We start from the raw sequence: 24,450 nt of genomic DNA, 5'->3' as shown, positions 1-24,450 counted from the left end.
TTGCTGGTTTTATTAAACAACTCAGAGTTGGACCACCACCGCAGTGAATGGTACCTGATTCAAATTCACTATCAGTTTATATAGAAACTAATAATCAATTATATCATAAACTTTTCACGAGCTTCTATTAATAATCCACTAACTATTTCAATTCCTCTTTCTTCCTTCGTCAAGAGTCCACAAAAGTCCATTGTCAGGAGTCCACAAAAGTCCATTCTTTTCCATCGGTACGCTGATCTTTATGTTCTGGTTCCGCTCCGACTCCAGTCGACACCCCGTCCTTAATGTTCTTGCTGTGATCAGCGTCCCATCTTGATTCGGGTTGACCAGAGTCTGGTTTCCACTGCCAGCGTCTCCTAAGTATTAACCTAAAATAGCTAAAGTCTATTTAGAACTTTATTTCTATTAATGTCTATTTCTAAGTATCCTATATTTCTTTTAAGGTAAAGAAAAGGTTAACCATACATCCCCTTTACTAAAATCATCAGAAGGTAATACTTCTAGGCCTACTCCTGCTTAGCTACTCATTAAGCTTTGATTGATGATTTGTTCAGTCATAGGTCAGGATTACACAAGGAGCTTTGAGAACAATATTCATGGATTGTGAAAGCCCACCTGTGTTTATCAGATTGACTTATATTAATTATTCTATTCTTCATTCTATTTCACCCCTATTGATCCTTGTCTCCCTAACTCATAAGAACTTTTACATTAATTATGTGAAAATTTCTATAACAGAACGTGATGTTTATGGTATAGAATACTTCCGTTGGCCAGCCTGGGTCAGCTGCCCTGTCTTTTGCTCCTCCTAGCTTAAGCACCTGGTTAACTCTAAACTGCTAATGGCCTTGATCACCATGGAAACCCACATACCATGGATGGCCATGAACTAAAACAAAGTGTCTTATCAACTTTGTTCCCACCACATTGGATGCTGCAGTCTTCTCAAAAGTGCAGCTTTCCTGAACAGAAATTGATTCTGTGATTCTATCCCAGTGAAACCAGGACAATCCTCAAAACTGTGTTCTAAAGGAAAATGAAAGAAAGCCGAAAACTATGGAATAAGTAGCATTTGAGTCCTTTGAGGGGGAGAGGGAGAAGGTTTGAGAAAAAGTGAAGAGGTGCATTTGAAGCCCAAGGTCTCACCCCAGTTAGTTTCATGTCTGCTATTATGTGAAGTATCCAAGAAAGATGAATATTTTTGGTAACACTAACATTTTGCAATGGAATGTAGCATTTCCTTTGAAAGGACTTGATTTTTCCCACTTCTAAATATGTTTTTATGTTATTCTCTGTCTATTATAGTGAAATTTGTCATGCTACTTCATAATGTTCTACTATAGATTACAGAGATCTTTAATTCAGTGTTAATTTCCTGTTTGACTTGTGGGGGAAATGCTGGTTTTATTCCCATTTTTTAATAAGCTGCAAATAGTATTGTAAAGCATGTCACAGAGCTAGTTGTCTGCATAATTGTTTCAGTTCTTGTACAGCTTGCAGAAAGTTCTTTTTGTCCTCCTTCAGACCATTAAGAAATCTATAAAAATCTCTCTAAGGTAGTACTTCCTACCTATCTTTAAAAATAAATATGGTAGAGAAAATACAGTATTGTGATGAATTAAAAAGAAAGCACTGTCACTGACACTACTTTCTATTTGTCTCTTTTTAAGAAGTGACTTCTCTGTCAATGAGCTTTGTGCATGTTTGGCTCCTATAACCATGCATTTCATTGACTGTTCACATCATTCCATATAGTTCTATGTCGGCTCAATCATTTTTTGTGGTTTTTGTGGGAAGAGGAAGCAAGGTTTGAATTCTGTTCTCCCCCCTTTTTTGTCCTTGCTTTATACTGTTCAGTAGGTTTGTACCCTTTTCAGGATGTTTTGACAGTTAAAATAAAGCACCCTTTTACTTCTCTCCTTTTGAATGTATGCTAATTAATTTGGGCCCCTTACTACAAGAAAGACATTGAGGTGCTGGAGTGTGTCCAAAGAAGGGCAACGAAGCTGGTGAAGGGTCTGGAGAACAAGTCTTATGAGGAGCGTCTGAGGGAACTGGGGTTGTTTAGTCTAGAGAAAAGGAGGCTGAGGGGAGACCTTATTGCTGTCTACAAGCACCTGAAAGGAGGTTGTAGCGAGGAGGGTGTTAGTCTCTTCTCCCAGGTAACAAGTAATAGGACAAGAGGAAACGGTCTCAAGTTGCACCAGGGGAGGTTTAGATTGGATATCAGGAAAAATTTCTTCACAGAAAGGTTTATCAAGCAGTGGAACAGGCTGCCCAGGGAAGTTGTAGAGTCACCATCCCTGGAGGTATTTAAAAGACATGTAGATGTCGTGCTTAGGGATACTGTTTAGTGGACTTGGTAATGTTAGGTTAATGGTTGGACTCGATGATCTCAAAGGTCCTTTCCAACCAAAATGATTCTATGATTCTATGATTCTATTCTGGATTGCACTGCTTGTTTTTACTGTCATTCCTGAAGATGTATTCACGAACACAGGTAAAGTGTAGGGTAGAAAGAAACTAATTTATATGTAATCTTAAAAGTTTCTGTAGAATTTTGAGAAGCACAATGACCTTTTTTCAAATGTGACTTAGGTTTTGAAATAATGTTTGATTGCATGTAGATTATTGGCAAATTTGAAACCTTATACCCACTCTTTGATACTCATACAAAGCAGTTTTACTGAAATCTGGTTTTGGTAATGTGGTAGACTCAGGGCTACTGTATTTCAAAGTTCTCAAATGTTTTCTTTAGAATATAACTTTGAAAAATATTTTTGAATCTGTGCCTGTCATATCTTACAGTGTTGCAAAGTACTTCCTTTCTTCAGGAACAGGTGGCCCAGAGAGGTTGTGGGATCTCCATCCTCGGAGACTGGGCATGGCCCTGAGCAACCTGCTGTAGTTGACATTGCTTTGAGCATGGGGGGCTGGACTAGACGATCTCCAGAGGTGTTGCCTTCCACCCTCAATGATTCTATGATTCTAAAGTATGAGCTTGTACTTTGATTTTCATTGTTGCTTTCTTCTGAGCTTCACCAAAACCTAAATTTGTGGCTTCTTGATATTTTTGGAAAAAAACCCCACCAAAACCCTAAAAGCCTATTTCTTCTTTTCAAGATATTTGCCAGCTGTCATCTTGTTTTAGAAATATTACCCTTTTCTAAAGGAAAACTAGATATAAACTAGATATTTGTATTTTAACAAAGCTTTATGTGAATTTCTTATGTGAGTAAATCACATAAGCACAAATTTTAGCTAGTCACAGGCAGGCAGAAGGTCATACTTTGGACTCAAGACCCTGGACCCTATATGTCAGGGTGATATCTGTCCTGTTTAGGTTTCCTTGACCTTTTCTTCTTCTTGTGTATGGGGATTTAACTGCAAAACCTCAGCAATCTGCATGACCTTAGCAAGGTAGCTAATTCCTAGTATTTCTCCAAGTCTGAACAGTGTGGGTAGAGACTTGCAACTGTGGAAAAATGCTTCCTTTCAGAGCAAAGGAAAGAAAAGAAGCAATGTTTTCTCTGGTCTGTCTTTCTCTCTTTCCCCCATCCCCCCTTTTGCTCTGGTTAAGTAGGCTTTGTGAGTGTGTGGATCCCTGGCTGGATGCTCTCTAACAATCTTCTGCAAAGAGATGGATGATAGCCACTGTGAGAGATTAGATTGTTTTACACTACTGGAGTAGGAAATACTTAAGCTTCCTAGATGACTTGCAACTTCTCTTTATCTTATCTAAATGAATAGGGAGTAAGTCTCAAATACTTCATTATAGAGATGATGAAAAAAATGGGGAAATGAAACTTAGGGGTTTTTTTATTTGTTTGAACTTTACCATGAACTATCTCATAAAAACAGTAGCAGCATCTTCAATTCAAGCAATTGGGTCTTAGATTTATACTTTGTCAGACAGAGCTGGATATAGGCACAGGGGTGAAAATGAGAACATTGGTCACTGAGGTTTTCTGTTTTGCTATTAACGGCAGTTGGATTGCTACTATGAAATCCTAACTCTAGAGGACATGGTACTACAGCAGAAACTTAATGTGCCTTTGTGTTCTGCAGTACAAAGTAGAATATTGTCGTTTAGTACTTTATTACCTTGTTTTCTCAGGTCTGGCTTAGAAAAAATTACAGTGTAGATACTGCAATTTGTGGGAAAAGGTGCCAGTCTAATAGCCATAGTTGTGCAACTTGCACTACGGATAATAATGTATGGGTTTTAGGGGGAGGATTTTTTGCCTGCCTTAGGGGAGGCCAGTTTCTTTAGATGAAAACAAAGATAAAAAGAAGCAGTTTTAAGCCCCAGATACTGAGAGTAGATTAATTTTTTTTTTCACATTTATTTTTATGAGTAGGGATGGAGCAGAAATTTTAAATAAGGAGCAATTTAACACTTCTACTAGCCAAATTATTGAGTATCTCTCTCTTCACACAAACTAAAAAAAGCTAATCGATTAAAAAACAGAATATACAAAAATTGTAAGTTTGTTTCCAACTCTGTGCCCCCTCATTTCAAAACACTATTAACTTAAGCAAAGGTTTTAGGCCTTTTTAAGTATCTTTGAACAGCAAAATTATCATTTTCTTGATAAGCTGCTTTTCATTCAGATATACAAGATACTTAAAGACAGAAACATTGAGCATTTAATGTAAAACATTTAATAAAGTTGTATATTTTCTTGGTTAGATTTCCATATCTTTCAGGATAAACTATATAGCATTCTTACAAAGATCTAAGCAATCATTCTATCCCACCTTTGTTTTGTCATTCAAGGCATACTGGTTTTAATTTAATAATTTTGAAATATTTTTCTTTGTCCTGAAGCCATATCTTCTTATACTTGTACTCATTATCTTGCATTATGTTTCCAGGATTTAAGGAATCTTTGTTTCTTCACATTTTAGCTTGGTTTGCTAAGGAAGCAATGGCTCTTTCTGTACATCAGTCAGCTGCTCAGTTTTTAATCATTGTTTGACAGTGGTGGGTGGCGCTCTCAACTGTGATCTTAACAAGACATAACATTCAAGACAGCACTGACTGTTTCTTGCCTGGACACTCAACACCTAGGAGAGAGCAGTGACCGTGGTAGTACTAATGGAAAATTGGGTTTGTTGAAAGCAAAAGTTTAGAAGACTAAAGATGCTTCAGTAGCAGCACTTTGATGATTACAGAATATCACTTCAGATGCCTCATTTATTTTTTTTTATAATATCTGGTACTAAAGTTAATTTGAAGAGTAGCAATTTAAAAATGTGATGTTTCTGGTAACTGTTTTCATCTCTTGAAGGGCATTCTTGGGACCAAAGGATATATTCCCTTATTATGAAAATAAAGAAAAATATGGCAAACCAAATAAGAGAAAAGGCTTTAATGAAGGATTATGGGAAATTGACAACAATCCCAAAGTGAAATTCTCTCATCATCAGGTAAGTGATTCAGAGTCTGTGAAAACTTTAATCTGTTTTGTCATATTGTTGTAAAAAAGCAATGATGGCTTAGCTGCTATAGGGAATAATTTATTGATCTGCATCACTGAGTTGCAAGTTGGACTAATGTTGCTATTGTCATTTACAATTTACCTAATTTTTTTTAGCAAAATAAGAGAAAATTGCTCTTCTGTATAATTGGGGATGCCATTTTATTATAGTAAAGTTAAGAAGGGATCATGTTAATAGTTTCAGGACACAAGGATAAAGTTACGTGGTGGGTTAATCTTGGCTGGCCACCAGATGCCCACCAAGCTGCTCTCTCACTCCCCCTCCACAGCAGGACAGGGGAAGAAAATAAGATGAAAGAAAGCTCATGGGTCAAGATAAAGACAGGGAGTTTGCTCACCAGTTACCATCATGGGCAAAACAGACTCGACTTGGGGAAGATCAATTTCATTTTTTGCCAAATAAAAATAGAGTAGGATAGTGAGAAACAAAGACAAAACTAAAAACACCTTTGCCCCATCCCTTCCTTCTTCCCAGGCTCAACTTTGCTGCCAAATCTTATACCTCCTCCCCCCACAAGCGGTGCTGGGGAGATGGGGAATAGAGATTGTGGTCATTTCATAACGCTTTCTCTCTGCTGCTCCTTCCTCCTCATGATGTTCTGCTCCTGCATGGGGTCCCTCCCACGGGATATAGTCCTTCACAAACTGCTCCAGCATGGGTCCTTTCCACGGTATATCAGGAACAAACTGCTCCAGTGTAGGTCCTCCATGGGCCACAGTTCCAGCCAGAAAACCTGCTCCTGCATAGGCTCCTCTCCATAGGCTGGAGTTCCTGCCAGGAGCCTGCTTCTGTGTGGGCTCTCCACAGGCTGCAGCTTCCTTCAGGGCATATCTACCCGCTCTGTTGTGGGGTCCTCCATGGGCTGCAGTGTAGATATCTGCTTTCACGTGGTCTTCCATGGGCTACAGGGGGACAACCTGTTCACCATGGTCTTCTCCATGGGCTGCAGGACAATATCTGCTCCGGCGCCTGGTGCACCTCCTCCTCCTCCTTCTTCACTGACCTTGGTGTCTGCAGAGTTGTTTCTCTCACATTTTTCTCACTCCTCTCTCTCACAGCTGCTGTGCAGCATTTTTTACCCTTTCTTAAATATGTTTTTACAGAGGTGACACCAACATTGCTGATTGGCTCAGCTTTGGCCAGCGGTGGGTCCGTTTTGGAGCTAGATGGAACTGGCCATGTCTGACATGGGGGCAGCTCCTGATCTCTTCTCACAGAAGCCACCCCTGCAGCCGCACCCCCTGCTACCAAAACCTTGCCATATAAATTCAATCCAAGCTATTAAAAGTTGAACACTTTTTAAAATAAACTGTCACAGGACTGTCCTGGTTTGGCCCAAACCAGGCCAATTAGTCTTAGAGAAACCAAGGTCACTGCTAAATTCCTCACTGCTTACGAGTGAAGAGCCGAAGGGGGTTGTACCTGCAGGGAGGAGTGGACGGGACAGGTGACCCAGGATTGACCAGCAAGGTATTCCATCCCATACATGTCATTCTCACTTTCCTATTTATCACTAACCCACTGCCTCCTGGAGGTGGGGCCCAGGAGGGAGGGGCCTTCCTGTCTCCCACTGATTGGTACCAGCTTTGCCAAATCTCCAGTTAAAAGCCTGCAGGTGTGATAGCAGGGGAGCTACTGCATTTTCCCCTCTGCCCGTGCTGGGGAGAGCTACTACATTTTCCCCTCTGCCTGTGCTGGGGGGAGGTACTGCCTTTTCCCCTCTGCCTGTACTGGGGGGAGCAACTCTGCCTGAGGAGGATTTCCAAGCTCTTGATCTTGGTTTTGTACATATTTGTATATATTTGGTTATTTCTATTATTATTGTTATTATATTCTTTTTCATTATTATAGTTTATTAAAACTGTTTTAACTTTCCAACCCATAAGTCTCTCTCCCTTTTCCCTTTCCCTTTCCCTTGGGGGGGGGGAGAGGGTTAACAGAGAGCATCTGCCACCTGGTTAATAGCTGGCCCAGCTTTAAACCGTGACAGGACATATCAAGTTTTAAACATCTTAATTTTTAAATGATTCTGTATAGTACCTTTGACTTTATGGAGATTTTATTCTTATTTTTTATTTTCAGTTCACTTTATATTCCTGTATTTCCAGCAATTTTAAACATGTATGGTGCAGAATGTACTACAGTTACCGTATTGATTAGCACAAATAAAAGACGAACACATTTCCCTTTGAATAATTTGTCATGTTACATTCAATAGAGATTCTGTCACCTGGTGTAACAGAAATAAGGTGACTCTTATTTGCTTTTACAATTGTGTGAACACCAGTGATTGTCATTGTTAGGTTTTGTGTTGGTTCTCCCAATATTCCTGTATTTACAACAATTTCAAACATGTATGGTGCAAAACGTACTACAGTTACCGTACTGATTAGCACAAGTAAAAGAAGTGAGGGCCTCCACCCCGTGTGTCGGGCTTGTTGATGTGCGAATTATATCTGGTTCATGTTGGCGATGATTGTTTCTGTGAGAAGGATGTATATTCCTCTGATGATCAATCTGATCTCCAAGGGAGGCATTCTGATAGCATTCCTGGTACCGTTTCTGGAAAGAGAAAATAACACAAGTCTCGGCGGGGTGACTCTGGACTGGTTACCCCTTTTAGTTAATAGCTAGGATATATCCACCTAGCACTAATGCGATGTTTAGCTCCACTGAGCTATAGAGGGTGAAATAGTGTGGCCAGCAGGACTAGGGAAGTGATCGTCACCCTGTACTCGGCACTGGTGAGGCCGCACCTCGAATACTGTGTTCAGTTTTGGGCCCCTCACTACAAGAAAGAGATTGAGCTGCTGGAGCACTGTATTGCGTTTGTGTGGCAAGGTTTTGGTAGCAGCAGGGGCTACAGGGGTGGCTTCTGTGAGAAGCTGCTGGAAGCTTCCCCCATGTCCGATAGAGCCAATGCCAGCCAGCTCCAAGACGGACCCGCTGCTGGCCAAAGCTGAGTCAATCAGCGACAGTTGTAGCATGTCTGTGATAACATATTTAAGAAGGGGTAAAAAACTGCTGCACAACAGCACCCAGAAGAGAGGAGTGAGAATATGTGAGAGAAACAACTCTGCAGACACCAAGGTCAGTGAAGAAGGAGGAGGAGGAGGTGCACCAGGCACCAGAGCAGCGATTCCCCTGCGGCCTGTGGTGAAGACCATGGTGAAGCATGTTGTCCCCCTGCAGCCCATGGAGGTCCATGGTGGAGCAGATATCCACCTGCAGCCCATGGAGGACCCCATGCCAGAGCAGGTGGATGTGCCTGAAGGAGGCTGTGACCCCGTGGAGAGCCTGCACTGGAGCAGGCTTCTGGCAGGATCTGTGACACCTTGGAGAGGAGGAGCCCACATTGGAGCAGGTTTGCTGGCAGGACTTGTGACACTATGGGGGACTCATGCTGGAGCAGTCTGTTCCTGAAGGACTGCACCCCGTGGAAAGGACCCATGTTGGAGAAGTTGGTGGAGGACTGTCTCCCATGGGAGGGACCCCCACACTGGAGCAGGGGAAGAGAGTGAAGAGGAAGGAGCAACAGAGACAACATGTGATGAACTGACCGCACCCCCCCCAATTCCCCATCCCCCTGTGCCGCTCAGGGGGAGGAGGTAGAGAATTCGGGAGTGAAGTTGAGCCCAGGAAGAAGGGCGGGGTGGGGGGAAGGTGTTTTAAGATTTGTTCTTATTTCTCATTACCCTAATCTGATTTGATTGGTAATAAATTAAATTAATTTTCCCCAAGTTGAGTCTGTTTTGCCTGTGATGGTAACTGCTGAGTGATCTCCCTGTCCTTAAATCAACACATGAGCCTTTTGTTGTGTTTTTCTCCCCCTGTCCAGCTGAGGAGGTGGAGTGATAGAGAGGCTTGGTGGGCAGCTGGCATCCAGCCAGGGTCAACCCACCACAAGCACGTCCAAAGAAGAGCAACCAACCTGGTGAAGGGTCTAGAGGCTAAGTCCTATGAGGAGCAGCTGAAGGGACTGGGGTTATTTAGTCTGGAGAAAAGGAGGCTGAGGGGAGACCTTATTGCTGTCTACAAGTACTTGAAAGGAGGTTGTAGTGAGGTGGGTGTTGGTCTCTTTTCCCAAATAACAAGCAAGAGGACGAGAGGAAATGGCCTCAAGTTGTGCCAGGGGAGGTTTAGATTGGATATTAGGAAAAATTTCTTCACCAAAAGGGTTGTCAAGCATTGGAACAGGCTGCCCAGGGAAGTGGTGGAGTCACCATCTGTCCTGATTTGGACTAGGACAGAACCAATTATCCTTTCAGTAATTTTTTCCTTTCAGTTAAGTTTCGTCTAAGTGACTGTACTTTCTGAAGTTGACTACATGTTTTTTCAGACAGTGTCTGCTCCTGGAATTAATAAGGCTTGATGTTTACAGTTGTTGCTGGAGTGGTGGTAGCAGTGGTGTGTGGAGGGGCTCTTGCTTGTGTTTGTTCCTGTGGAAACCAGGGTCACCGCTGGGTCTCTTGCATTCCACAAGTGAAAGGGCTTAAAAGGGTCGCACCTGCAGGGAGGAGCAGACAGGACAGGTGACCCAAAACTGACCAATGACATATTCCATCCCATACACGTGATAGTTTAAAGCTGAAAGATCACGAGGGTCGCACTCTCTTCCTCTGTGGCTGGCATCCAGGGAGGACTCTGCCCATTCTTTTGCCTTTGATCCCAGTCCATGCGTTCCTGCATCCGGTTCTCGTCTGCTGCCGAGTCCAGTTCGGGACTTCCCAGTGCCTGCCCTGCAGCATCAGTGGTGATGTGATTGTCATGGGGGGGGGAAACTCAATATTGGTTTTGTATATAGTGCATTATTTCCATTAATATTATTATACTCACTTTCATTGTTATAGTTTATTAAAACTGTTTTAACTTTCCAACCCATAAGTCTCTCTCCCTTTTCTCTTTTCCCCTCTGGGGAAGGAAAGGGTTAATAGAGAGCATCTGTCGTCGGCTTAACAGCCAGCCCAACCTTTATTGGTGACAGATTTATTGGCACCCAATGTGGGGCTCAAGAGGGGCTCTGACAGGTTGCCTGAACAGTTTGAATTCTGGCCCCAGTGGGAGGAGACTCAGGTAGCTCAGTCGAGAGAGTATCAGATTTTTTTCCTTTGAGAGTCTCGATGGGTTGGAAATTAAACATCATGCCGATTTCCTTGTAGTTGGGCACATTTTTTTATCATGTTTTCATAGAGCTTTGTTCAGAGTTGTGTCTTAATATTGCCTTACCTGCCATATCTGCTGTTTGCTAGTGTTTATGTGTGGTTTATCAGTTCAGGGTGCTAGGTGAAAGGCATCGCTTTGCTATGGTGTTTAGTATTGATCTATGCCGTGGTAAAATGGGCCATTATTACTCCGATCTCTCATCTCTATGGAACAATGACGGGCAGCTTAGAATGCGAATCGATAGCAGCGACTTTATCTGTGTACTTCGGGCGCCATCTGTCGGCCTTTGTTAGTAAATACATTTTCTTTTTTACCGGGAAATCATACTTTTCCTTTTTCTGCCAAGCTGACTCCTCTAGATTTTTTGGGAATTTTAGATATTCTTGGGACTATCAAAATAGCATGCTCCTATTATTGGTTTTCCTGAACGTTTTTCAGGTGTGGTGTAAAATTAAATATCAGTGCAGGTGTAGGTGTTGTGAAGCCACCTCAATTCCTACAATGTGTGCTGCCTCGACAACATGCACTGCAACCACGCCAACTCTGACAACGGGCACTGCCGCTACCCCAACTCCAGCAACGGGCAATGCAGATACGCCAACCTCAGCGACAGACACTATGGCCACTACTAATCAACCTGTGTCAGTATCAGTTGCCCCTGTAACCAGGAAACCAGCCCTGGAGGTATTTAAAAGACACGTAGACATGGCGCTTAGGGACATGGTTTAGTAGTGGACTTGGCAGTGTTAGGTTTACAGTTGGACTTGATGATCTTAAGGGTCTTCTCCAACCTAAATGATTCTATGATTCTCTGAATGCTTATACCCCTGAGGAAGTCTGTTAGAAGTAAATTGTATCCCATTCCAGGTAAAAGCAAATTTTCTTTTATCTTCCTCCTGCAGTGACACTATATAAAGAACATATCTTTTACATCTAGTGTTGCCATCCAGTGGTGAGTGGCAGTTAACGTAGCAATTTTCGAGACAGCAGTCGTAAGAGGAGCAGTGTTTGCATTTAACTTTCTGTAGTCTATGGTTAAGCTCCCATCTCCTGTCTGTTTTTTTTAACTGGCCACACTGGGGAATTATATGGGGACTGCGTTTGGGAGATAATCTGTCTTTTTCTAGGTCAGCTATGACCTCCGCAATACCTGTCCGGTCAGCTGCAGAGATAGGATACTGAGGGACATCATTAGTTATTTTTGAATCAGGCAGCATGGATGCAGCTCACAGCAAGCAAACTATGCCAGTTCACTGATGCCCACAGGTAGCTGCTAATTTTCACTCAGCTAACCAAATATGCTCCAGGCAGCCAAAAGACCAAACACTATGTCTGGCAGTTTCCAAACTCATCCTTGTAATACATCAAAACCCAAAACGGTTTCCTTCCCTGAAACTACTGCTAATTGGTGTCTTGATATTATTTTCTCCCCTTGCAATAACAAGTTTACTTTAGTTACAGGGAATATTTCACTTTTGCTGGTAAATCCTATTATTTTAACCCTTTGTTGGCCAGGCTTAACGTTAATTCTTTGGGCATCCAAATTTGAAAGTATTGAAATTTGAACTCCTGTGTCAATTAAAAGATTCACTAGTTGTCTTTAGGGGCTGATTGGAACATAAATACGAGGGCCGTCTGTGTTATCTCATTGATAAGCTTCCATCACGGGGTTTATAAGATCGGGGAAAGCGTCGGCGGTTCTGGGGAGTCTGTTTTACTTGCCGGATCCGTCTGCTGTCTGCGCCAGGTTGGGATTGCCCCGCTGGTGTCGGTTCGTCCCACCCCATTTCTCGACTATGATTTACAATGCCATGCAACAAATCTGCCCAGGTTGGGATGGGTCGGAGGCGGGGTTGACTGTCCTGACCCTCCTGAGCGTTATGTTCTATGTTTTGTCTTATTTCATCCCTTTTTGCAATGAGGTAGGATTTTAAAACAGCAGGGGCTCCTCTTATCAGTGGTCTCATGGCTTGGGGGTCTACAGGGGCAGAGATAGGGTAATTGCCATATGCACCCCTGTTGTTCATAGCCTGAAGGCAGGCTGCTTTTGTAACAGCAGTAGAAAGTTCGCTTAATGATCTTATTGGTATAGCAGTGGGCTCCTCTCTATCCCGAGGGTCTATGCCCCCCTGCCCAATACGCTACTCGTAGTGTAATAGTGTGTGATTCAGTGTTAGGGGCTGGTCCCTCATTCAAGAACACTCCTGGTCCCCAAAAGCCATCCGCTTCACTTTGATCTAACATAATATGATCACCTCCAGTTAAGGAGACACGCCACAGATATTCATTCTCGCTTTCGCCAGGCTGCCACCCGTATTTTTTCGTGCAGATTGGCCAGTTGAAGGGGGTCCGATGGAACGGTCTTTATGGTATCTCTCTGGTTGCCCCCTTGAGGTCCAGCAGATATCTCAGTTTTAATAATTGGAACTACCTTAAATTCTGATTCATCTAATTCACTCTCATCACTAAGTTCTTGATCGGGGTCCTCCCAAAAATCTCCATCCCAGTCTTCTGGGGAAACGATTAGCTTACGAATTTTCACAGGATCTGGGGGGTTGGGGGCCCGAATTCTCATGAGTTCTAGTTTACCATCTAAATTCCTGCGCTTTCCTTTTTCCTCCCCCAGTTGTTTCTGCAATTGTTCTATTCGCAGAGATAACAGCATTTCTTGTCGCTTGCTTTGTTCAACCGCATCTTGTAACACTCTCATTTCCTGTTCTTTAAATTTCTTCTACTGATATGCAGCTCCCAAACATGTTCCCAACATTTTGCATATTATTCCCTTCTCTTTACTATCTTTCAGTTTCCCTCTTACAAGGTTTAACTGTTCTTTTATCTTATTCCAATTATCCTGCTTTTTGTGCTCCCAATTGTCCAAAAATTTCAGTGAAGGGTTAACTCCATGCCTCCGTAAGTAGTCAGTGATTGAATCCACCATCCTGCCGACTATGCCAACTTTTGTCGCAGGTGAATTATTAAAAGAAGTCATTGTTATGGGGTTAACTAAAAGGGTTTTATTGATGATCAAACGGTAATTAATCAATGACTGAATGAAAATCAAATGGCAATCAAATGGCGATTAAGCAATAATTGAATGTTGCTTAAAGTGATTTAACAATGATTTGACAATTATTTCAATGATAATTTAGATGATAATTTAGACAATGGTTTAGACAATGATTTAGACAATTATTTAGACAATGAATTAGCGGTCAGACACTACTACTTACTACACTTCTAATAATTAAGCTATAGCAGGATATATATAAATGTTGCTAGCATACAATATATATTTAGGCCTAATATAAAATGTCACTTACCTTGTTATAGATATTAGATGCCGGGTAAGGGGTCTCTCAGTCTCGAGGAGTAACCTTGAGAGGCGTCCCTGCTCATACAGGAGAGCTCAATGGGCTCGGAGAGGCTACAGATTTTTATAGTGTAAAGTCATTGACTCGTAATCAACCCCCCCCTTTGGTGTATGTGCAGGTGTGCAGCTGTAGCAGTTTTAGTTTTGTCTAGTCCCAGCTCGGGCTGGTACTGTTAGCTCCTGATAAGACATGGCCTAGATTCCTTAGTTCCTGAGAAGATGCGGCCTAGCACAGTTCTCATGGTTTGCACAGCAAGGCTGATTTCAGTCAGGCCTGCTTGTCAATGATGCCTGAACCAAAGCACTGTTCACTCACTCAGAGTGGGTACATCTGTCACACCTTCTAAGCTGCAAGTACTTGCTCTCCACAAATATCACTGCAACATTTCATTATGTGATATCTTAGTGTACTGTATTTTCCTGCCTTCTTATATTTATTGGAAGCAATGTTACATCTTATTGCCACTAAAATTGTCACATAGCGTGCTTGAATCAATCCTTGTCTGTCAGTGATCCCATTTCATATTCTCCTGATAAACCTTTTGGGCTTAAATTATAGCCATCCATCCATCAGAAGTCCCAAAGTTCCTCTAAAGACAAAGAAATTGTCCTCTTCCTGTGTATTTTGTTTGCACCTACCTGCTCAGAATATTGTAAAGACTACAGCCAATTTGTGTGGACCTTGATCACAGTCTAGGGCCTCTAGAGAATACTGTGATACAAATAAGAAAAATTGGTCTCTCTGAATGTTCCTCATTACTTTCACGTGAAATACTAGCTATCCTTTTTGCATTGGTAATCTCTTCTTCACAAGACTTCTCTAGTTACTGTGTGCCTAGTTTAAAGGAGAATATGGCTAAAGAAAGAGTTTGAGTTTCCGAAGTAAGACCAGCAGATCAGACATTCTCGTCTGGATGAGTATTTTCTCTGCTTACATATACAGAAAGGTGCTGATCCACTCATGGCAGTGGAGAAAGACTGTATTAACAAGGGACATGTACTTTTCCCTATTTGGAAAAAAGGAGTCACTATACTTTTTCACCATTTCCTTGTGAAGTAAAGTTGTAAGAATTTCAGTTCACACTGCAGTAGCACCCAGCAGCCCTAGTCATAAACAAAAACCTTTATTGCATATGGCATTCTACAACTGCAGAAAAGAATGATAGCCCTTTACAACTGAAGAGAAAACAATGGGTGAAGGGAGCATAGAAAAACACGGAAGGATGTTCATCATCCTGATAGGCCATAATCTTTGCATCTGGCATAATTAACAGTTAACCTGTTTTTTTGTTTTGTTTTCTTCTTAGTGGGGGAAGGTAATAGGTTCAAATGAGAATTTGATGAAAGGCAGTTGTGTGGTTTTATGGATATTTATGAGGAAGCTTTTGCTCATTTTGGGAGCAGCATCTGAGGAAACAAAATTGGTTGAAAGTGGCAGAGGCAGAAGCTGAGACCTCAGTAGCTGATGAGGAGGGGTCCAAAACAGGGTGAAAGTAGGAAGTGAAAGGTCTTGAAAGCTGAAGGCATACAGTTTCTTATGGAGAAAAAAGTCAGTGGAAAAGTGATGTGGACAATCTGAGAAGCTAGGAAAATTGATTTTCCCAGCGGTATTCAAAGTGGGACTGTGTACAGCCAGTACATTGCAGTAATCACTACACGTGGTTATGAGTAGACCGGCAAGGTTCTTAGCTCTGTTGTTGGAGAGGAAAAGATGCATATTAAAGATGTTATTTGATCTACATATACTTTTTTTTTTAAAAAATTTGTACCTACTTAGAGGAGGCACAGTTTTGGGGACAGTAGCAGGGAAGACAATGTAGATGTCCCTGGTGTCCGGAAAATGAAGGGTGAATAGAGAACTCTGGCCACGTGCAGAATAAGTTAATAGTGGGATATTCAGATTGAGATGTCAGAATAATTGAATTTTTAATTTGAATGTGAGATGGGCTTAGAGTAAAGGGATAAGACATTACTCATTACTAGGGGATGATCAATTTTTATTTCACAGATTTTTTTATTGTTGTTATTGTTATTATTTTTAACTCCTTTCCTTAAGTATACTTTATCTTGATAAGTCTTTGAGAGCTTCATTTTCTGTTCAGCTGACAGAAGTAGCTAGAATGTTCCAAAGGTATTATTTATACTTTGCAGAGGTAATTGTAACTGTTAGGGAGGTGGAGGGTAAAAGGAAGCTTGTGGCTTGGGTTTTAATCTAGAGCCACTTTCTCAATGAGAGGAAAAAATTAAGAGTTGAGGGAGTTCTGCCAGCTTTGTGCAAAAGAGCTAAGATTTAACTGAAAACATTATTCAAAAAATAATCTAATTAAAAATAGTAATTTTGCCTTCTCCTCCTCTACTTCCATGTCTTTTACTTTAATTCTTCAGGCTTTTGAAATATTAATCTACTAATGTTTTCAGGAAAAGGATAATTGCTTTCTGTGCTCACTTAGTATTGGCAGCTAATTTAAAAAATGGAATTTTTGTCCAGGAAGAAGGTTAACTATGCTTTTTTGGTATTATTTAAAATAAAAACTGTACAAAAGTTTTAAACAGTGGATTTTGGCCTCTTGCATTTGTTGATGATGAATTGCTGATTGGCTTTATTACATTTATAGGTATATACAAGAATGCACTTGTGGAGTTTGCCATATATTTGGAAAAGGTACCCCACGGTGGAATTTATTTCTGGTGTAACTTCATCTCTTGGCCAAAGATCCTGACAAGTCATGTTTGACTTGGAACTCTTCTGTTTATTAAATTGCACTTCAGGAAGTGTTCCCCTGCAGTATTTATAACCGACCAGACCCATCTCACAGGGAGGTCTGCTGCCTCCCTGGGGCCCATGTAAGGGATATTACCAGGAGGCTCCCTAGACTAATGCAACCCTCTGATTATTACCCATTGCTGGCTGTCCAGGTTGGCAGTGATGAGGTTGATGAGAGAAGCCCTAGGGCAATCAAAAAGGATTTCAAAGCACTGGGGAGACTGGTTGAAGGGACAGGAGCACAGGTGGTGTTTTCCTAGATTCCTCTCGCAGCAGGCAAGAATGCCGAAAGGAACAGGAGAACCCACCTGATCAAGACTGGTGCCATTGGTGGAATTTTGGCTTTTTCAATCATGGGGCGGTTTATACAGCACCAGGCCTGCTTGAGACAGATGGGGTTCACCTGTCTAATAGGGGCAAAAGGATTCTAGCCTGTAAGTTGGCAGGGCTGATTGAGAGGGCTTTAAACTAGGCTTGAAGGGGGAGGGGGATAAAACCTGGCTTTCTGGAAATGAGCCTAGGGGTGGAATGCCAGAGTTGGGGGAGAAACCAATAGCCCAGCTGAAGTGCATCTACACCAACACATGCAGCAGCATGGGTAACAAACAGGAGGAGCTGGAGGTCATTGTGCAGCAGGAAAGATATGACGTAGTGGCCATCACAGAAACATGGTGGGATGACTCGCATGACTGGAGTGCTGTAATGGATGGCTACAAGCTTTTCAGAAGGGACAGGAGAGGAAAGAGAGGTGGTGGGGTGGTTCTGTACATTAGGGAGTGTTTTGACTGTATAGACCTTAAGGACAGTGATGATAAGTTTGAGTGCCTATGGGTAAGAATCAGGGGGAAGGCCAGCAAGGCAGATATCCTGGTGGGAGTCTGTTATAGACCACCCAACTGTTGCCGCTTGTCTGCAGCAAGCTCCGTTCGGTTGCTGGCTGGCCTGAGGCTATCCGCACCCCAGGGCCATTGAGCACTGACACCAATGTGAGGATGCAACAAATGGCGTTTATTTAACTGCGCAACAGCCTTATATAGTCGTCTTGTCCCGTACGAACTCGCACGATAATGACACATCCTGCTCCTTTCGCCACGCCTACCTTCCGTTACAGCCCGAGATTTTCCGGTCGCCGTACCCTAATCTACCTACATTTCCCCCTCCCCATGCTTCAAGTCATGCGAAGTAAAGCGTATCGCTGATTCTGGAGCCTTGCGTCAAAGCGTAAGCGTAGCTGGCGGATACAACATCCCGAGCCCAGGTTCTCCAGTAAGATTCCCCTGCAACTCCTGAGATGCAAAGCAAAAGCAAGCTAATCATGAGCACATTGTTCAAAGCTTTTGTTTCACTCAGCAACGGTCGCCGTTCCTCATCATTCTGGGCACCCCGCCGCTTTACCAGACTCTCTGTACTGTCATGACTCCTCACGTCTGAAGGTCGAGGCTGGTGCTGTTTCAGCTTCCCCCACAGGTACTCCTGCAAAACATAAAGCTCGGACAGCGTACATATTACTTCGGGTTAGGATTTTGTTTTAAATCAGGGCGCAAACAGCGTGTAGGGACCCACTGTATAACATCATCCCGTTTGATGGCGGCATACCCCCTCCCGTGATGTAGCAGCTCCCAACCTGTTTCCCACTCCGCTGTCCCAGGGAACCGAACCTTGACTGGGGGGCCCACTTCTGGCACCCCTGGACCCCAATGTCGCTCAATTGGGGCATGCTCTTGGTCTCCCCGGGCAAAATGATTTAAAGAATAAAGAGGGCGATATAAAATGTGAGATTGGTAGTTGACAGGAATTACGTCTGGGAATCCTTCCCCCTCCCCAAGAATCTTAATTCTGTGTTTTTGTTTCTTACTTAAACCTGGTTCCCTGTGTCTCGCAGAGCCCAGTCAGAGAATCCCAGCCTTGGTTACCCATAAATCCTGCTCTCTGTTGTTGAGCCACAAAGGTTGTATTGACCATTCGTTGCACAGTTTTCTGCAAACATGCAAACAAACAGGGTAACACAAGTAGGATAATGCCTATTATAAACATTCCCATAAGCAGACTCTATCTACAAAACATGCAGTTTACTTCAGAACATACTGTTATTCTCTGTTATTCTAGCTGAAAGGAAAACTACTGACAGGAAAGCTGATTCTGTTTAAAGGTAACACAGATCAGGCCTCTTTTAGAGCCTACTCTGAGGCCTACTCTTGCTAAACCGTTGCTAAACCATCCGGTATCAATTTCCCCCTTTGGAAGTAGTTAGATTTATTATCTCACTACTTCCATATACTATTCTCAATGATTGCCTCAACACAACCCACGCAGATCCCTATGATAATTATAATCACAACTATATAAACTATTCCCTCTAATAATGTGGCTAACCATCCTTTTCGAGACAATCCACCGTACTCCTGCGCCTGTAGAGACAGAAACATAACCTCGACCCATTAGTAATAGTTCCCCTGGTCCCAACCACTCGTTAGTACCTGGTTCCCTATACCACACTTTGCCTTTGTTTTGCACATAGCTTGCTCCCTGTCGAACTGCCTCCCAATGTATTACAATTGGGGGTCGCTCCTTATCTCCTGCTAAAGTTAAATGGTTAAGTACATAAACAGCTTTTGCAAGTCTCTCAGAAGGTTCAGTTTCCTCTCCCTCTTTTTGTTTTTGCAGAAGCTGTTTCAATGTACTATGAGCACGTTCCACAATCGCCTGACCCGTAGGCGAATGAGGAATCCCGGTGACATGTGTAATACCCCATAGTTGACAAAATTGAAGAAAAATTTATGAACAGTATGCTGGTCCATTATCAGTCTTAAGTTGTTGTGGAACCCCAAGACTTGTAAAGCAAGCAAGTAAATGTCATTTGACATGACGACCTGTTTCCCCAGTTTGTGCTGTTGCCCATATTATATGTGAAAACGTATCAACAGATACATGAACATATTTGAGCCTTCCAAATTCTGCAATGTGAGTAACGTCCATTTGCCACAGTTGCAACGCACTCAACTCTCGAGGATTTACCCCTATTCCAATTCCCATGCCAATTTTCTGACAACTAGGACAAGCACTAACGAATTCACGTGCTTGTGCCATGGTGAGGTGAAATTGTTTCGCTAACATTTTCGCTGATTGATGAAAGAATTGATGGGATAGGTGTATTTGTTCAAATAAATTTGGTGATATTTGCGTATAGGATACAAGTGTGTCTGCTTTATTATTTCCAATGCTCAAACCTTGATCAAATTGATGACTACGAATGTGGGTGACAAAATAAGGTATCTCTCTGAGGTTTATTGCTTGATGCAACTGTAGCAAAATAGTGTAAAGTCGCATATTTCTTATTGGTCCATTTTACAAAAACCTGATATATCGCAAAAAATTCAAGTGTCTGCAATGAGTCCTCAGTTTGTCCTGAGAATTTACAATGTTTCTATTGTCCATCCTCTTGCCAGGTAATAACTGCTGAATGCGATCGCTTTCCTGCATCAGTAAAAACAGTTAGTCCAGTCATAGGTATCTCTGATCTGATAGGTTTTTCTTCCCAATCCTGTTTGCAAATAAACTGTAGCTTTTTATCTTTTGGCAAATGTGTTAACAATTGTCCAGTAAAGTCCTGTAAGGCCATTTGAAAAAGAGTTGACTGATTTGTTAACCACTGTAGATATTCCTTTCTGATAGGTAAATAGATAGCATCTGAGTCTAGTCCGGTAATGTCTGTAATCCTTTTATGCACTTTGACAAGCAATTGTGCTATTGCTTCCACTCTGGTACAAATTGTTGTTTTAGGATGAAAAACCAAAGAGTCCACTCGAGCATTGCCTTCTGCAATAAACCCAGGCAAATTAGTATGATTTCTTACATGTAAAACATAAAACAATGCAGTTCGGATTTGAATTTCTTGCCACAGAGCTCGCAGCAATTCAAAAACACACTGATTACATATATGCTCTATAACAGATCTATCCAATTGCTTTATAATGCCAGCTACATATGCTGAATCAGCAATCAAATTAAAGGGAATGGGAAAATTCTGAAATATTTTTAATACAGCTCGTAATTCTACCACCTGAGGTGAACCCTTTTGTTGTATTACCATAGATTCCCACTTGCCATCAGAATACCAGACAAGGCCCGCCTTGCCTCTGTTCCCAGGTCCATCCGTAAAAATGGTAGTTCCATCCACAGGAGTGTCTGCGCACCACACTCCTGTGGCAATTGGAAGTTCCGCACTCAATTTTATAACAGAATGGGAGGGCAAGTGGTAAACAACCTGTCCCGAGAAATTCTCCATAGCTGTTTGCAAAGCAAAGTTATTAGCCATACACCACTCAAAATATTGAGCTGCAAAATAGGAACGGTTAGTGATGCAGGGATCTCTGGCCACAAGCTCCCGACATTGCATCCGTCCTTTGATGAATAATCTGTGCCAATAGCTCTGTAACGAATCTGATCATTCTGAATTCCATTGACCAATTATTGCATACGGAATTTGCCTATCAAACAAAGTGATAATTTGTATTTCCTGATTCAAATCAATACGATGTACAAATTTGGAATGTAGCCTGCTTTCTATTTCTGTAATCAGTTGCTGTATCTCTGAAGTAGTGTGTCGTGGTGCTGTTAAAGTTGTGTCCCCTGCTAACAATTGGAATATAGGCTGCAATTGTGACGACGTAAGCCCCAAGTACGGCCGCAGCCATAACTTGAGCCTTATGTTCCACAGTACCCACTTTTGCACATGCCTTTATCATAGCATTCAAATCTGTTTTTTCCAGGTAAAGCTTCAATGATCTTTTGACAATCAGCATTAGCATTATCCCTGTTTGCCACAGGTCCAAGGCTTGGCAGCCGCACAGGTTAACCCCGTGTGGAAACACCAGTCCTGCGCTCCCTGCTGTTTGGGCTGCGAGTTAACTGCATAGGCCTGGAACTGGTTGGGAAGATTCATTTGTGTCAGCATACGGTTCCCCCCCCGCGTTCTTTCTCCAGTTTCCCTGTATTCTGCAGCTGGTTGTTATCAGCTGACCTTGAGCATTATACTTAGACCTGCACAGCTTCACAAAATGCCCCAGCTTCCCACAGCAATGACACATCAAAACAGAGTTATCTCTCCCACTCAGCTTCAACTTCTTAAGGCAGTTTTTCTTAAAGTGACCTTCCTGTTCGCATGTATAACAACGATGAACTACCTTAATTGCCGCCGCAAAAGTTTTTGCTAAATGCTCCATCTGAAATGTGGTGGTTCCTACTTTCTCACAAGCATCCATTAGCTCAGTTAAGGTGGCATTACTATTTGCCATCCCTGCAACAACTTTTCTGCAGTCCTCACCTGTGTTGTCCTTCGCTAACTGTAGTGGCAATGCTTCTTTTACAATTTTCCAATCTAACAGTTGCCAAATATTTCTTCCCTCAGGACCCGCACCCACAATCACCGGATATGCCCGTGGAATCACAACTCCTTCTAATAACACATCTCGAATGACCCCTTTCCATTTCACTCCTCCCTCACCTCCCCCCCTTCCCCTGTATACGCGGGCGGAAGCTGACCCTCTCCCTCACCTCCCACATTACCAGATGGACGCAAACCTCCCCCCCCGCCCTGATCTAAAGGTGGAGTAGGGAGTTGTAAAGGAGGTTGAGGTGGCCCTAATACTTGTCTCGAACACAGAGGGGGGTTTTTGGGGGAGACATAGTCACGTGTCCCGAGGCGTTGGCTGAACGATGCTGCTGCAATTCCGTCTTTAATTCTTCCAGTTGTCTACCAAGCTCTGTCATGTCAAGTTCGTGTCCATTTCGTGATGGTAACAGTCCTTTAAGTCCTTGTGACTCTGGTACTGCTGACTCTGTAAATGGCGAATCCGGTAAAGGTGGGTACAAAGCATGTTTACCCTCCTTCTTGTCCTCCTGCTCAGCCTCATCCGTAGAGAGATCAATGAGAGGGAGGGGGTTTCGGAGGGGGTTTCTGCCAAGTCTCCTGTTCAGCGTCTGAATCAATTAGTTCAAATCGAGTTCGTGTTTTAGGGCGCACTACCGGTTCTGATGGATCTGTATCTATTTTTCTCACTCCCCGCTCCTCAGCTTTTTTCGGAGCCGTCCGTACCCACGGTGATAAAGGAGCTGCCACCGGTACAGCCACCGGGGCCATGGGAGGTGTTGGTCCCGCAAACAGTGAGGGGGTAGTAGGCGCCTGTGGTCCTAAAGCCATAAAAGCTGTATGTGTGACTTCTCTCTCTGCTTTTATTCCTTTTAACGCTTCACTAACCAGCCTCCATGTAGCAGACAATTTAAAGGCTTCCTTATCACCACTTGACACTGCATTCCAGAGAGAGTCACCAATCTTCTCCCATAAAGGCACTTCAAAGACATCATTAAAGGTTGTAAAATGTCCTTTATCTTTTGCCCAAAACAGTAACTGCTTTAACGCAGCTTCGTCATATTTAATTCCTCTCTCAGAGAGTATATGTTGGAGGAGTTTCACCACTGTCACTTCTGTCTTGGTCAGGGTAGACCCCATGTAAACACGTCCGAGCCGCATCCCATGTCGCCCAGCCCTCCCGCGCAGTCCGTAGCAGCCACAAGATAACTCCCCATGTTTTTAATTCTTTGGCAGAACCCGCTGCCATAGCTCGCTCAGCGAGCTGCATCGAGCACCGCTCCCAGGTATTCGGCTGTAAACAATCAGCCGGTCCTGCCACCGCCCCCCCCTTTAACGAGACGGTCCACACACTGGGCTACGTCTTTCGATTTCACAGAAATCTTAAATTCCCCGCCCAGTAACGAAATCACCTTTATCAAGGTTTCCATGGTTCGCGAACCCACTCCGACCGCCTGCGGTCCGCCAGCCCAGCAATCACGTCGGGGTCACCACTTGTTGCCGCTTGTCTGCAGCAAGCTCCGTTCGGTTGCTGGCTGGCCTGAGGCTATCCGCACCCCAGGGCCATTGAGCACTGACACCAATGTGAGGATGCAACAAATGGCGTTTATTTAACTGCGCAACAGCCTTATATAGTCGTCTTGTCCCGTACGAACTCGCACGATAATGACACATCCTGCTCCTTTCGCCACACCTACCTTCCGTTACAGCCCGAGCTTTTCCGGTCGCCGTACCCTAATCTACCTACACCCAACCAGGATGAAGAGGCAGATGAACTATTCTACAGGCAGCTGGCTGATGTTTCAAGGTCACTAGCCCTTGTTCTAGTAGGAGACTTTAATTTGCCGGATGTCTGCTGGAAACTCAACTCAGCGGAAAGGAGGCAGTCTAGGAGGTTCCTGGAGTGTGTGGAAGATAACTTCCTAACACAACTGGTTGGTGAGCCCACCAGGGGAGGTGCCCCGCTAGACCTGCTGTTTACAAACAGAGAAGGTCTGGTGGGAGATGTGGTGGTTGGAGGCTGTCTCGGGCACAGCGACCACGAAATGATAGAGTTTTCGATTCTTGGGGAAAGAAGGAAGGGGGACAACAAAACCTCTACCTTGGACTTCCGGAGGGTGGACTTTGGCCTATTTAGGACACTGGTTCAGAGAGTCCCTTGGGAAATAGTTCTTGTTAACAAAGGGGTCCAGGAAAGCTGAATGTACTTTAAGAAAGAAATCTTAAAGCGCAGGAGCAGGCCATCCCCATGAGCCGAAAGACGAGCCGTGGGGGAAGAAG

At 43.1% G+C, this 24,450-nt stretch overlaps 1 protein-coding gene across 1 annotated transcript in view; it reads left to right on the top strand.

Moving 5' to 3' along the window:
• The window catches only part of LOC137677185 (PC4 and SFRS1-interacting protein-like), a 39,739-nt gene extending 20,043 nt beyond the window's left edge, over positions 1-19,696 (top strand). Inside the window, exons 4-5 of the mRNA XM_068424449.1 lie at positions 5,295-5,433; positions 19,467-19,696. Of these exons, the coding sequence (XP_068280550.1) occupies positions 5,295-5,433; positions 19,467-19,556 (229 nt within the window). The 3' untranslated portion in view covers positions 19,557-19,696. The remainder of the gene's footprint in view (positions 1-5,294; positions 5,434-19,466) is intronic.
• Positions 19,697-24,450: the final 4,754 nt, after the last annotated feature.

This window comes from Nyctibius grandis (assembly GCF_013368605.1).
Source record: "Nyctibius grandis isolate bNycGra1 chromosome W unlocalized genomic scaffold, bNycGra1.pri SUPER_W_unloc_2, whole genome shotgun sequence".
Classification (NCBI taxonomy): Eukaryota; Metazoa; Chordata; class Aves; order Nyctibiiformes; family Nyctibiidae; genus Nyctibius; species Nyctibius grandis.
Note: the sequence above shows the minus strand (reverse complement) of the source record. Positions and strands in the feature narration are given on the sequence as shown.